General features: G+C 42.4%; 1 protein-coding gene across 1 annotated transcript in view; it reads left to right on the top strand.

Annotated features, from left to right (window-relative positions):
• Positions 1-204: 204 nt before the first annotated feature.
• Positions 205-15403, top strand: part of rhpn2 (rhophilin, Rho GTPase binding protein 2) — a gene marked incomplete at both ends in the record, with an annotated part of 40253 nt that continues 25054 nt past the window's right edge. Inside the window, 2 exons of the mRNA XM_080856379.1 lie at positions 205-273; positions 4011-4126. Coding sequence (XP_080712505.1) covers positions 205-273; positions 4011-4126 — 185 coding nt within the window. The remainder of the gene's footprint in view (positions 274-4010; positions 4127-15403) is intronic.

Here is a 15403-nt window from a genome sequence, read left to right on the forward strand (position 1 = left end):
TCATGCTTTCGGGGCGGGGTCTGAGGAAGAGTGCGCAGTGAGATAGGAAAGCCAGAGAGAAGTCGAGTGATTCGGAGCCAGAAGACGAGCCGCGGACTGCTACAGTTTATGGTCGAGAAGTCAAGCACCTGTTGAGCGGCAGCCGCACCGAAAGTTTTCTGTTGTTTTTGAGGACAGCGAGAACGCACAGTTGCGGATTAAGAGATGACGGACGCTATCTTTTCCAACGGCCTCAAGGCGAACGGAGCCGTGGAGAACGGCTACTTTAAAAAGGTCTGTTCTCTGTCTGTCTCTCTTTGTGTGTGTGTGTGTGTGTGTGTGTGTGTGTGTGTGTGTGTGTGACGATGATGCGCAGTTTCGATAACTGAACTTGATGAGTGAGTCTCGGAGGCTGCTCAAACACGTATGTTCTCTAAAGGTTTCAGAAGTTTTCTCCCTTCGTCTCTGGAGAGAAGGCGAAAGCGCGTAGACCGCCTGGCGAGCAACTGTGCCAGATGCGAGAGACTCGAGCATTAGGTTACGTTTTCAAATCAGTCTCCTTCGAAAACCTTTTCAAAGAGGTTATTAAATCCCGATTGGACTTGCGAAGGTCTAGCAAACCTCCAAATATAACTATCTACATGTTCAATCCTTCTCTTTTTGGGACATCGTGATGGAGGAGGGAAGCGCTTTGTCCTGAAATGTAAACTTAGCCTGTTCAATACGTTCCGCTGAGAGCGATAGGGGGTAACGGTAACTTCATCTGCGAAGTTTAAACTCTATCGTCATGTATATGTTGATCTCTGGTGAGGCTCTTCGTTCTGATATCAGAGTTTGTTGGTTTAAAATAGTTCGCGTTAAACAGTTATTCGTGGTATGTTCCGCATCTGTAGAGAGTCCGGTGGGGCGCCAGATAAGTTTCAGGACAGCATACGCGAGCCTACGGTTGCCATGGCACAGGGCCGCTCCGGGGAGTGGGCGGATGTCTAGATCTGGGGCTCGTGAGTCGTGAATGCGCCCCCACCACCGAATTCCAGAAGAATCAGCTCGCTGGTCAATGTCATTCAGTCCCTCGGTGATGAAGACAGACCCAAAGGAGACGTTTAGTTAGTCACGTGTTATTGTTCACAGGGTTTACAGTGTAAGGACACTTCTAGAAGCAGAGCTGGTGTGGGTGCTGTCCGCAGTGTCCCGTCTAGGGCAGCGGCGGGCCTGTCTGTGGAAATCTAATGTTTGTACACCTGTTCTGTGAGGACAGGTGCTTCACGATAAAAGAAATATGTGTGAAAATATGGACTTTGGATTTTAGCTGTGTAGAAAAACATGATCAAAGCAGTGTCCAGAGAGTGTGTAAAGTAGTTTGTTGTGTGGTGTTCACGAAAAGAGGGTGTGGAAGGTGTAGCCTACACACACACACACACACACACATACATCTATTTGGCAGCTGGAGGTGTGTGTTATATGCTGTTGGAGTGACATGGTGGGTACCACTGAGGGTTAAGTAGCCTATCATGTGTGTTGTTGAAGAAATGTGTGTTTGTCTGTTTGTGTTTGTGTGTCTGTGTGTTTACTGAAACCGACTCCTATAGTGGTGAAACTGGTAAGGCAGCATAGCAGAGGTGAGATGTGTGTCATTGAGGAGCGATGTCACCGGATGTTTTTCCTGATGAGTTGAGTTTCTTGGTTTTGTGATGAAGGTGTGTGTTGTGTTGTTGTGAGGTGGAGGAGAGAGGGGAAGAGAGAGAGATAAAAGTTTAAAACTCCTTTTATTAACCAAAATTGAAATCTTTCCATGACTGCAAACCTATGAGATCCACATGTATCACATGCTCAGATTATAACAGTAGGACAGCCTATGTTTCAGACCATAAATGCATGTCTTAAAAACTAATTACCCATCCTCACCTACCTGCCTCCGACACACACACACACACACACACACACTCACTCACTCACTCACTCACTCACTCACTCACTCACTCACTCACTCACTCACTCACTCACTCACTCACTCACTCACTCACTCACTCACTCACTCACTCACTCACTCACTCACTCACTCACTCACTCACTCACTCACTCACTCACTCACTCACTCACCCACACCCACACACACACGGCTTTAAAACTGCTCCCCCTTCCTCACCACACTCACACAACACCCCCCCCCCCCCCCAGAATCACTGACCTATTTGTAGGCAGCCTGTTCAGTTTGAGCTCGACCGGCCACCATCCCCCTAATAGCAGCTGAGTCCCACTCACATATCTCACTCTTCCTGCTCCACCAAAGGGCCAGCCTTGCCCAATAGAGAGGGAGAGAATGGAGTGGAAAGAAGAGAGAAGGAAAGAAGGGAGTGGAAAAAAGAGAAGGAGAGAAAGAGAATGAGAGAGCGGAGTGGAGTGGAGAGCGAGAGAGAGTAGAAGCTACATGTTTCTTCTGATTTCTTTCTCCTCCCATCAGACAGTGGTTGAATGGTTTATTGACGTAGTGTGTTCTCTCACACATTCTCATGCATCAGCAGATTGGGCTGGAGGAGAGAACCGGAGTACTGTTTCAATGCACACCAACTCTCTCTCTCTGTGTGTGTGTGTGTGTGTGTGTGTGTGTTAGTGCAGTGCAGTGCTGTCAAAGACACAAATCTCCATGTAGTGTGTCCTGCCTCAGAGCCTGGTTGAGTAAAGCTGCAGAGAATACACACACACACACACACACACAGTCTCTCTCTCACACACACACACACACACACACCGATATAATGGTGTTTCTCACACTCGTGGAAACTCATAGATGACAGCTCACACACATAGAAACAGACATGCATGAAGTGCCTTGCCATAGACACACAGAACACACAACACACACACTCAGGAACAGGCCTAGCACTCAACACACACACATACTACATACACTCACAAACGCCAAACACACTCAGGAACAGGCCTAGCACTCAACACACACACATACTACATACTCACAAACGCCAAACACACTCAGGAACAGGCCTAGACATCAACACACACACATACTACATACACTCACAAACGCCAAACACACTCAGGAACAAGCCTAGACATCAACACATCACAAGCTGCTGTGAGGACAGGTCCAAATCCATGAGCCCGCACACACCAACAAACACACACACACACACACACACACACATGTCTGCCAGTCTGTCTCTGCATGGAGTCCAGTCCATGTCTTAACACTGCAGATGTGTGCTCTGAGCACTCTCCGTCGTCAATGACAACACTCAGAATTGGCAGAATTGTTCTGTGGCCGTCCCCCATTAGCAGGCCTCGTGAGAGGCATCCGTTGGCCTTTACCCAGAAGCCTTTGTGGTGCTCCATTCTACATGCATGAGACACTAATGAGTGTAGCGTTCTGCTCAGCTACACCAGGCTCTGATTGGCTGGCCAGTGTTCTGGGGCCTAGAATGGCCTGCACTGTTCGGTAACCCTGGGTTTGTGTGTGTCTGTGTGTTTGTATTGTGTTTGTGTTATGTTTGTGTCGGCTCAAGAGTTTTGAGGTGGGCGGGGTCTGGTGTTTCCCAGGCTGGGTTCTGTTTTTAGGCAACCTTACAGAGCCCCGGTTATGTAATCCTGACCTGAGAAGCCCTGTAAGTAAACCAGGGCCGTATCAGGGCCAGACCGGGGCCACATCTGGCCCAGAGCAGGGCCACATCAGGTCAGGGCAGAGAGACCCCTTCCATCTGGTTTATAATATAAAGTTGGCGGAGTTCAGAGCCCTTCCAGTCTATGCAGACAGAGATCCTTCAGGTGGAGAGAACACCTCTCAACACAACTCTTCAGATGGTCTAGAAAAAGATGACGTGTTTAGATCATCTACAGAAGCCTTTAAAACGTCTAGAGAACATGACTCGCTTAGATGATCTAGAGAACATGACTCGGTTAGATGTCTAGGAAAGGTAAGGTGTGTGTGTGTGTTGACATCTCCTTGCAAATGTGGTGACAGTGAGTCCCCTTTCTATTTTGTGCGTGTGTGTGTGTTTGTGTGTGTGTGTGTACAGGGCTGCAACCCACTGGCTCAGACTGGCCGCAGTAAGCTGCAGAATCAGAGAGCCACCCTCAACCAGCAGATCATCAAACAGATGAGAATGAGAGCCGGAGCAGAGAACCTCCTCAGGTACACACACACACACGCATACACACACATGTGCACACACACGCACACACACACACGTCCCACACACACATACACACTAGGGGTGGGCGATATGTCCAAAATCTTCTATCACGGTATGAGTAATTTTATATCACGGTTACGGTATATATCACGGTATCGATTTTTCTGTAAATTTAATAAAGAAATGGTACAAAATAACCGTAATGTTACGGGCTGTCTGTATTTCCTTACCAGCAGCAGACGTAAAGGAGAGGGAATTAACCCCGAAGTTAAAAACATGTTATCTACTTCGGCAGCGGAGCACTTTACTCCCCTGCAATCTCTACGTTCAGAGACAGACAGCAGGAAAGGTTAACAAACGGAATTAAATAGCTACACATTACACACGCTATGCTTTAATAAAACTCACGTTTTATGAGACACCAACAGAGGCACAACAGACAAGTCTTACCATTGAAGATCTTTTTGCACGCCGACGTTCGTTCTGAAACTATCTACATCCAACCAGCAAGGTTTATCCATGTTGTTGTGGAGAACGAGAGTTGCATCAATCATATTTCATTAAAACTTCACACTTCTTACATTGGACATATCCACCAGCCTAATTAGAATCTGCATTGTCTACTAAGCAGAAATATCTCCATACAGTAGATTTCCCTTCGTTTAGTATCATTTGAAACCCCCGCTCGTCAAGTGAAACGTGTCAGGAAACAGTGCTCCTTCTTCTGGATAGCCAGAGCTAGCATAACTGCCATCCAAATCCAATGGTAATGCTACCTAGCTAGGTATGCTAACTGTCGGTATCCATCGTTAACTCGTTAATCGTTAACCATCATGTCACTGGCTTTAATTTGAGAATGGCATGTTAGTAGTACATTTAATATCGGTACAGTTGATTCATTACTGCTGATGTGTTACTTATATGTTATATGGCAGATAGCTACCTAGCCACTATGTGTTCCAATGTGTTTTCAGTTAGTGTTAGCGGCAAGCTAGCTGTAATAGTTGAGTTGAGCTTCAGTTAAGACGCTGCTACCGTACTTCTAGGCAGCAACAACATGCACTTACGGTGTGACTTTGTTTTTAAATTAAGAGTAAACATTTGTTATATGAATATATATATATCATGTGAGGGGGGGTTATGGCATATATGCTGAATAAGAATATATGAAATACAGAATTTAAACTAATAAAAAAAATATTATAAAACAAAAATTAAATATATTAACTGTATATCACAGTTTAAACGGTATCGCAAAATCTCTCCCGGTAGACATATTCATACCGTCACATGGTATATACCGTCATACCGCCCAGCCCTAATACACACATACAACACGAACACAAACACACGTACCACAAACACACGTACCGTACACACACACACAAACACACACACACACACACACACACACACATACACAAATTCCTTACACACACTCACACACACACACTCACACACACACACACACACACCCACACCCACACACACACACACACACACACACACACACACACACACACACAGTACACACAATACCCAAGTCCTGGTATGTTGACATGTGGTGGCGTGTTGTCGGGGTAATAGTCGAGTTGACAACTGGTTCTGTTGGGATTGTGTGTGTCTGTGTGTGTGCATGTGTGCGTGCGTGTGTGTGTGTGTTTTGAAGCTATGGATTCAGAGACCAGTGCACTGCAAAAAGTGAAATCTTAGTAAGATAAATTATCTTTAATCAAGGCAATGTATGCTTGTTTTTTGTCTGACGAGTTATTACTTCTTACAGGCATTTTTTGTGTTAGAACATTTCACTTGCTTCAAGCGTTTCAGTCCTTACTTATCTTAATAAGGGTTTATTACTTGTTACTGAGATTTTATTACTGGTTCTGAGCATGTTAATGCTTGAAACTAGAATTGCCATTATTATAAGGCAGTTTGATCCCCACTTACAAGTACAAAACTGCTTTGTCAAAGTCAGAGTTTCTTATTTCAAGCATTTTATCCTTCTCAGTCAAAATACACTAAAAACAAGTACATTTGCCTAGATACCAAAGATATCTAAGAATTATTTTCTCAATATATAGGCAAAGGTGCTTATATTCAGCAAATGCTAGCAACATCCGTTTGAAATGAGTGTGCATGCTAGGCAATTTATCTTGAAATCAGTCAAGCTACACTAAAATCAAGAACATTGGCCTAGATGCCAAAAATATTTAAGAATTATTATCTCAATATAGAGGGAAAGGTGCTTAAATTCAGCAAATGCTAGCAAAATGCTTTTGAAATGAGTGTGCATGCTAGGCAATTCATCTTGAAATCAGTTAAGCTACACTAATAACAAGAACATTGGCCTAGATGCCAAAAATATTTAAGAATTATTATCTCAATATAGAGGGGAAGGTGCTTATATTCAGAAAATGCTAGCAACATCCTTTTGAAATGAGTCTGCATTCTAGGCAATTTATCTTGAAATCAGTAACGCTACACTAAAAACAGGTAAATTTGCCTAGATACCGTAAGAAATATTTTCTCAATATCTACGGAAAATATTTTGTATTATTATTTTTCAAGCTTAATTTTTGGGCTTTTTGCCTTTAATCGGATAGGACAGTAGAGAGAGACAGGAAGCTAGCTGGGGGGAGAGATTGAGAAACGACTGCAAGTCGGTCTCGAACCTTAACTCTTACCTGTGTCCCCATCAGACCCATTCATGGTGCAGGGTCGCTGCCGCTTGCGCCACAGCTCCAACCTTAAAGCAGACATCTCTTGAGGATATTGGTATTTGTTTTGGAAAGTTTTGGCGTCAAAGCATATGTGCAATTGATCATTGAGATAATAGAGATTGTGCAGATAGCATTTGCAGCTGTTTTTACCATAGCAACTGTGTCTAGGTTGAAGTTACTATTTAAAAATTATTTGAAGCATTCTTTGTGCTATCTGCAAAATCTATATTATTTCAATGATCAATTGCACATTTGCATTGACTTCAAAACTCTCCAAAAAAATGCCAACAGATGACTGTTTTAGGGAAGGAGCTGTGGCACACGCAGTAGCAACCCTGCACCATGAATGGGTCTGATGATGGTGATACAGGTTAGAGTTCAGGTAAGAATTCAGGTTCGAGTCCGACTTGTGGTAATTTCTCAATCCCTCCCTCCAGCTAGCCTATCTAGCTAGCTATCCTGTCTCGCACTACTGTCCTATCTGATTACATGCACAAAAGCCCAAAAATGAAGCTAATAAATGAAATAACAAAATCGCTGAATTTAAGCAAATTGTCCTAGATATTGAGAAAATAATTATTTTGGTATCTAGGCAAATGTACTTGTTTTAAGTATAGCTTTACTGATTTCAAGATACATTGTCTAACATACAGCCTTATTCCAAGATGATGGTGCTATTATTTGCTGAATATAGAAACATTTTTCTACTTTTCGAGAAAATAATTCTTAATTTTTTTAGTTTTAAGGCAAATGCACTTGTTCTTAGAGAAGCTGAACTTATTTCAAGATAAACTGCCCAGCATATAGCCTCAATTCAAGATGATGTTGCTATCATTTACTGAATACAGACACATTTATTACATGTCGAGAAAAGAATTCTTACATTTTTTTGTTTTTAGGCAAATGCACTTGATTTTAGAGAAGCTGAACTTATTTCAAGATGATGTTGCTATCATTTGCTGAATACAGACAAATTCTTCTACATTTCGAGAAAATAATTCTTAAATTTTTTAGTTTTTAGGCAAATGCACTTGTTTTTAGAGAAGCTGAACTTATTTCAAGTTAAATTGCCTAGCATATAGCCTCAATTCAAGATGATGTTGATATCATTTGCTGAATACAGACACATTTTTCTACATTTCGAGAAAATAATTCTTATATTTTTTTCTTTTTAGGCAAATGCACTTGATTTTAGAGAAGCTGAACTTATTTCAAGATGATGTTCCTATAATTTGCTGAATACAGACAAATTCTACATTTCGAGAAAAGAATTCTTAATTTTTTTTTGTTTTTAGGCAAATGCACTTGTTTTTAGAGAAGCTGAACTTATTTCAAGCTAAATTGCCTAGCATATAGCCTCAATTCAAGATGATGTTACTGTCATTTACTTGTTTTAGGTGTAGTTGTACTGATTTCAAGATAAATTGGCTTATATAGCCTCATTTCAAGAGTATGGTGCTAACATTTGGCAAATTTCAGCACAATTTCCTACATTTTGAGAAAATAATTCTTAGTCTGGCCACACTAGTTTTAAGATATATTTGGGATCTTTGAGGCTAGATATTTTAACTTGTTTTTTGAAACTCTTAGTAAACCAAATCTTCCTATACTGTTGGCAAATAATTTAGCTTATTTTAAGCAATATTTGCACCATTTTATTACTATTTTTTCTTGTTTTTGAAAGCTCATTTTTTGCAGTGTGGTGACTGGGCCAGGATAGGACAAGACTGCTACAGAGATAACATCTCTGGCTTCGCTCTGGCCCTCAAACTCACACTCACACACTCACTCACACACTCACTCACTCACTCACTCACTCACTCACTCACTCACTCACTCACACACACACACACACACACACACACACACACACGCACACACACACACACACACACACACACACACACACACACACACACACGCACACGCACACGCACACGCACACGCACACGCACACGCACACGCACACGCACACGCACACGCACACGCACACACACACACGTACACACACACACACACACACGTACCACATACACACACACACACACACACACACGTACCACATACACACACACTCACACACACACACACACACACACACACACACACACACACACACACACTCACACTTACACTCTCTCACACACACACACATACCACATACACACACTCACACACACACACTCTCACACACGCACATACAAACACACACTCACACACTCACACACTCATACTCATACTCACTCACTCTTATGGAAACATTTGGTCTCACTCCTTCCAAAAAAGATTCCCTGGAGTTTCTCTAACGTCACTCTCTGATGATCTGTGCGTGGTGTCGTTGGTACTGTATGACTGTGTGTGCTGTATGAAGTGTGTGTGTGTGTGTTTGTGTGTGTGTGTGAGGTCACAGGGCCCACACCACCACCTGATTTAACAGTAAAATGAGGAGGAATTATGGGAACAAGGGGACTGACTCCTTATCAGGAAACCCAATCAGGACGTCTTTATCAGGCTCACCAACCAGAATGGCACTTTACTCTCGGCTGCCTACCCCCCACACACCACACTGGTCTGGTAACAGCAAACACCAGGCACACTGTGTGTGTGTGAGAGTGTGTCTGACTCTGTGTGTGTGTGTGACTTACTCTGTCTCTCTGTGTGTCTGACTCTATGTGTGTGTGACTGACTCTTTCTCTATATGTGTGTGTGTGGGACATGTGCATTGTTTTCAGAGCATGTGGGCATGTGTGTATCAGGCAACCTTCAGGTGGTCTGGTCTCCAGATGGTCTTGGTCTTTGGAAGTTCTCTTGCTGGTGTGTGTGTGTGTGTGTGTCTAGTTGGCATCAGCTGCCTCTCTGGTGTGGTGCGTCTTTATTGGGCATCAGCTGTCTTTCTGGTGTGTGTGAGTGTATGTGAGTGTTTGTGAGTGTGTGTATAGTTCATATCCAGCTGCTGCAGAGAAGGCATGAGATACTGAGACAGTTGGGGGGGGGGGGGGGGGGCAGATTTGGGTAGGGTGTGTGTGTGTATACAATGCATATGCTCTTTTTATGTACATTTTAAAGGAGCTGGCTGCAGTCATATGCAGAGAGACACCCTGCTTAGCATGGTGTGTGCGTGTGTGTGTGTGTGTGTGTGTATGCATGTGCGTGTGTGTGTGCTTTTGGCCTCTGTGTGTGTTAGCAACCCATTGAGGCATATGTTTGTGTCAGTGTGTGTGTGTGTGTTGGCTGCCCACTAGAGCGAGAGTGTGAGGAATGCTGGCCCCAGTAGTGAGACTCCTGCTGGACTGAGCTTTCAGAGTCTCATACACACACACACACACACACAGACACGCACGCACACACACACGTACGCACACACTCTTGAGTTCTGTGGAGCACCCAGGCCTGTTTGTGCATGTGTGTGTCTGTGTGTGTGTGTGTGTGTGTGTGTGTGTGTGTGTGTGTGTGCTGTACATTTTTGCAGAAGCCTGCTTACCCACTCTGTCCTGCTGTTCTGACTTCACTCACAGTCACTCCCCTGGTTTGGCTCCTGACCAAAGCTCCTATTCAAGATATTACCGCCTCACACACACACACACACACACACACACACACACACACACACACACACACACACACACACACACACACACCTGTCAGTCTAACAGATATGCCTCCCTCACACACGCACTGAGCTCACCCTCCAGGAGAATGATTGACATCTCCAGTGGCCCCTGGCTATTTGCCGGTGTCTCCATAACAACTGACTGAACAGTCAAAATGGCCCCTGGCTACGCCCACTCTCAGACTCAGACATACAAAATGGATCCTGCAGGTAAAATGTATTTCTTTTTTTTTAAACCTCTTTTTATTGAGAAATGTAGATTGTAAACAGATACACATCAGTACAGTTACATGAGTTTTTTATTTTTCTTACACATAAAACACCCCCCTCCCAGCCCACCCCATCCCACTCCGACTGGACTAAATAAGAAAATAAAATGTAACAATACAGACAATTGTAAAGGAAAAGTATATTCGGAATTGAAACAGGAATACACACATACGATTTCCGTGAAGGATGGCACGCTCTCAAAACTGTATCATGAAACACCATAGTGGAAACTATAGCCAGATGTTTAGGCTCTATCTAAAGTTACTTGAATATAGAGGGGGGCAGTCGCTCCTCTGGAGTCAACCAGGATGTCCACTTACTACCCCGGTAGGGCTTGGAGGTTACTAAAGTATGTCAATAGAGAACCCCACACTGAGAGGAATTTGTTAGAACCTCTTATTGTAAATTGTATCTTCTCTAAATGTAAAAACATCATTATGTCTTTAAGCCATTGTGCTGCAGTGGGTGGGAGGTTTGATTTCCAATGAAGTAAAATTAGCCTACGAGCCAGTAAAGATACAAATGCTATGATGTTGAGTTGTTTTCGTGTGAAGTGTGTTTCTTCATCTGGTACACCAAATATGGCAATCATAGGGCATGGTTCTAAAGTCGTCCCAAGAACTTCAGACAATACATCAAATATAGTTGACCAGTATCCTGCAAGTGTATGGCATGACCAAAACATATGTGTCAAGTCACATTTGTTATCTACTTTAGGATAGAATGAGGATATCTTAGCTCTACACCAGTGTAGGCGATGTACAACCTTGAATTGAATTAGACCCAGTCTTGCACAGGAAGTGCTGTTGTTCACTCTTGTTAGAGCTTTAGTCCATACATCTTCTGAAATTTCAATACCAAGTTCCTTTTCCCATGCATTTTTGATCTTGTCTATCTTAACATCATTAAGTGACATAATTAACGAGTAGGAGTGTGCTATGAAACCTTTCAACCAAAAATGAACTTCCAGAAGTGAATCCACCAAGGACTTCTTTGGGAGAGCCGGGAATTGTGAGCTATGGCTTTTAGCAAATTGGCGGGCTTGAAAGTAACGAAATAGGTCAGTTTGTTGAAGGTCACACTCTGAACTCAAATCATTAAAGCTAGAGAATATCCCATCCTTGTAAAGATCACTAAATCTTTGGATCCCTTTCCTATGCCACCCTGCAAAGGTTTGGTCTAATTTGGCTGGTAAAAACGTGTGATTATTACATAGCGGGCTCTGAATCAAAAGTGTTCCCCTCGTGTTAGTATGCCATCTAAACTGAGTCCATATTCTTAGAGTGGAGATGACCACCGGGTTAGATTTTAACTGTAAAATCTTGACAGGAAGGCTAGCTGAAACCAGAGCATGTAAAGAGGTCGATATACATGACCTGCACTCTAACTCGCACCAGTCTGTATCTGGAGATTGCACCCAATACGTTATTTTGTGGATGTTTGCTGCCCAGTAATAGCTCCTAAAATTAGGGAGGGCCAACCCACCTACAGCTCTTGGTCGCTGGAGTAAGTCTCTACCTATCCTAGGGATCTTACCATTCCATATGAATTTTGAAATTAGTTTATCCATCTGATGGAAAAAAAAAGAAAATAGGAAGACATTGAAACAAAAATAGAAACCTTGGTAATATATTCATTTTGACACAGTTCACTCTGCCAGCTAAGGTCAAATGTAAGATATCCCACCTTTGCAAGTCTGATTTAAGTTTAACCATAAGTGGGGCAAAGTTCCCATCATAAAGATCTTTGAAGGCAGGAGTTATTTTAATGCCCAGATATTTAAAACCTGACCTTGATATATGAAATGGTAAGGCATGATCTGGGATTTTCATCGCTGATTTATTTACAGGTAAACATTCACTTTTTGATAAATGAAGTTTGTAGCCAGAGATCTGTCCAAAACTGTGCAGCAGTGAAAGTATGTCAGTGATACTTGATAGTGGGTCTGATATGAAAAGCAACATGTCATCCGCATAAAGGGATAGCTTATTTTCTACTCCCCATCTGGGAATACCCCGTATTGAAGGTGCAGATTTTAGGGCAAGGGATAAAAGTGGACTAAGTGGGCAACCTTGTCTAGTACCTCTAGCTAAATTAAAACTACTGGTTTGTGACCACTGATGCTTGTGGGGAGAAATAAAGAAGTCGGACCCACTGGCTAAATATTTTACCAAAACCAAATTGTTTTAAAGCAAAAAAGAGATAATCCCATTCCACCCGATCGAATGCCTTTTCTGCATCTAATGAAACCACAACTTCTGGTACGACGGCCGGTGAAGGGCTGTAAAGTACATTCAAAAGACGCCGCACATTAGAAATTCCGCCCTCTAATGAAGCCTGTCTGGTCAGTTGAAATCAGGTATGGCAAGGGTGTCTCCAATCGCATAGCTAACAGTTTAGAGAGTATTTTAAAATCAGAATTTAACAGCGACACTGGTCGGTATGAACCACATTTAGACGCATCCCTACCGGGTTTCAACAAAAGTGTAATGGACGCCTCAGTAAGAGATCTTGGCAATTTACCTTGGGACAAGGAGTGGTTAAACATATCTAACAGTAGGGGGGCCAGCTGATCAGAAAACTTCTTAAAAAAATCAATAGGGAAGCCCGAAGGCCCTGGGGCCTTCCCACTTTGCATGGCAGAGATGGCAAAGGTAACCTCTTCAAGGCTCAGTGGTTCATCTAATCGCTCCTTTTGGTCATCAGAGAGGGCGGGAACTTGTATTTTATCAAAATAGTTCAAAAACAGTGATGTGTCTTTAAACGATTCTGACTTATACAAATCAAAATAGTATTTTTGAAAGATATCATTAATTATTAAAGGGTCTGTGGTCAGCTTTCCTGTTGTATCTTCAATTTGAGAAATATGTTGTGATGCAGATTTAGATTTTAGTTGGTGCGCCAGAAGCCGGCCTGCCTTTTCACCATGTTCATAGAACATCCCCTGTGATCGCATAATAAGTTGCTCTGTTTCTGAAGTGAAAAGTAAATTATACTGAGTTTGAAGATCTATTCTCTCTTTGTAGAGTAGTGGACTTGGAGATGTAGAACACTTCCTAGATCTAGATCAAATATTGAATCCATCAACTGTTTTTTTTTCTTTTTCTCTCTTTATTCTGATAGGCTGAATATGCTATTATTTCCCCTCTGATTACAACTTTAAGTGTTTCCCAGAGTAGCGACGGAGAAACTGAGTCTGTCCTATTAGTTTCCAAAAAATCATTGATGGCTATAGAGATTAAATTGCAGAACATCTCATCTGACAACAATGTAGTATTAAAGCGCCACTGAGGACGACTAGTGTAGATGTGGTTGAAAGACAGATCCATAAGTACAGGGGCATGGTCTGATTCTACAATAGCACCGTATTCAAACTTCTCCAATGAGCTCATCAGTTTTTCATCTATAAAAAAGTAATCAATTCTCGAGTATGAATGGTGGATGTTAGAAAAAAATGAAAAAGTTTTGCCCTGAGGATTCAATATGCGCCAAGGATCTACACATGCTGCATGACCAAACAAATCTAAAAATGTACTGGCCATTTTCGATAGTGTATGTACTTTAGGGTTGGATCTGTCTAGGTTTGGGTCCATGACACAGTTAAAGTCACCCCCTAAAATCAAAAAATGATGATTTAGATCTGGCAATTTGCAAATAAGTTGTTGCACAAAGTAGAACAGGTGTATGGAAAAGTTGAACAGAGACTATAACATAACGGCCTTGTGAATCAGATATAACATCAGAGGGGGTAAACTGAATTTTCTTATGTAGTATTATTGCTGTTCCTCTTGCTTTAGAATTGAACCCGGAGTGAAAGATTTGCCCTACCCATTGTTTTTTTAAACGTAGTTGATCCGAATTACGTAGGTGAGTTTCTTGAAGAAAAATAATATCAGCTTTTAAATTCTTAAGGTGAGTGAATATTTTAGATCTCTTAACTGGACTGTTGAGCCCTTTAACATTCCATGATAGAAAACCTGATCGTTGACCCCCCGCCTCCACCCTGTAAACTGTTAGTCATAGCCACACAACAAAGTTATGAATGTAGTGTTCATGACTCGTTTTGTTCATATATAACCGTGTACATGTCACGCCTCCCTTCCTCAACAGAAAAAGCGTAATAAAATCCCAAACATTGACAGTAAATATAGAAAAGAAAAAAGGTCCAGCCATTAGCCCCATGATCCCCAGAACATTCCTTTTCTCTGCCAAACTGGCAGCAAGCAGGATTCGTCCCCTTTCTGAACACTTCCAACAATTCACCTTAATCATCTAAACTTTGCTTTCGAGATCTCCTGAATATTAATGAAACCAATAAACTCCAAACATTAATCAATGTCCAGTATTCCGTCATATGAAATAACATTCAAACATGCCTTAGTAAAATAACAAATCCAAATGGCTTGAAATGGCAACGGTAAAAGTATGATAACGTTTGCTAGTCAAGAAGTATGCTACACTGAGTTAACCGTGCCTGTTACTTTACCCGACGTCATTGTATAGCAAGTGTTCAGCTAGCTCTCATGCTCAGGACTAGTAGTGTTGGCCTTCCTCTCAATCTTCCGAGCGTAAAACGTCTCAGCGGCCGATGGTGTCTCAAACATCAGCGTTTCCCCTCCATAAGTCACTCTTAGGCGCGCAGGGTAGAGAAGCCTGAATTGAATGCCCTTCTGATA

The sequence above is a fragment of the Sprattus sprattus genome (assembly GCF_963457725.1).
Source record: "Sprattus sprattus genome assembly, chromosome: 18".
In the NCBI taxonomy this organism is placed as follows: domain Eukaryota; kingdom Metazoa; phylum Chordata; class Actinopteri; order Clupeiformes; family Clupeidae; genus Sprattus; species Sprattus sprattus.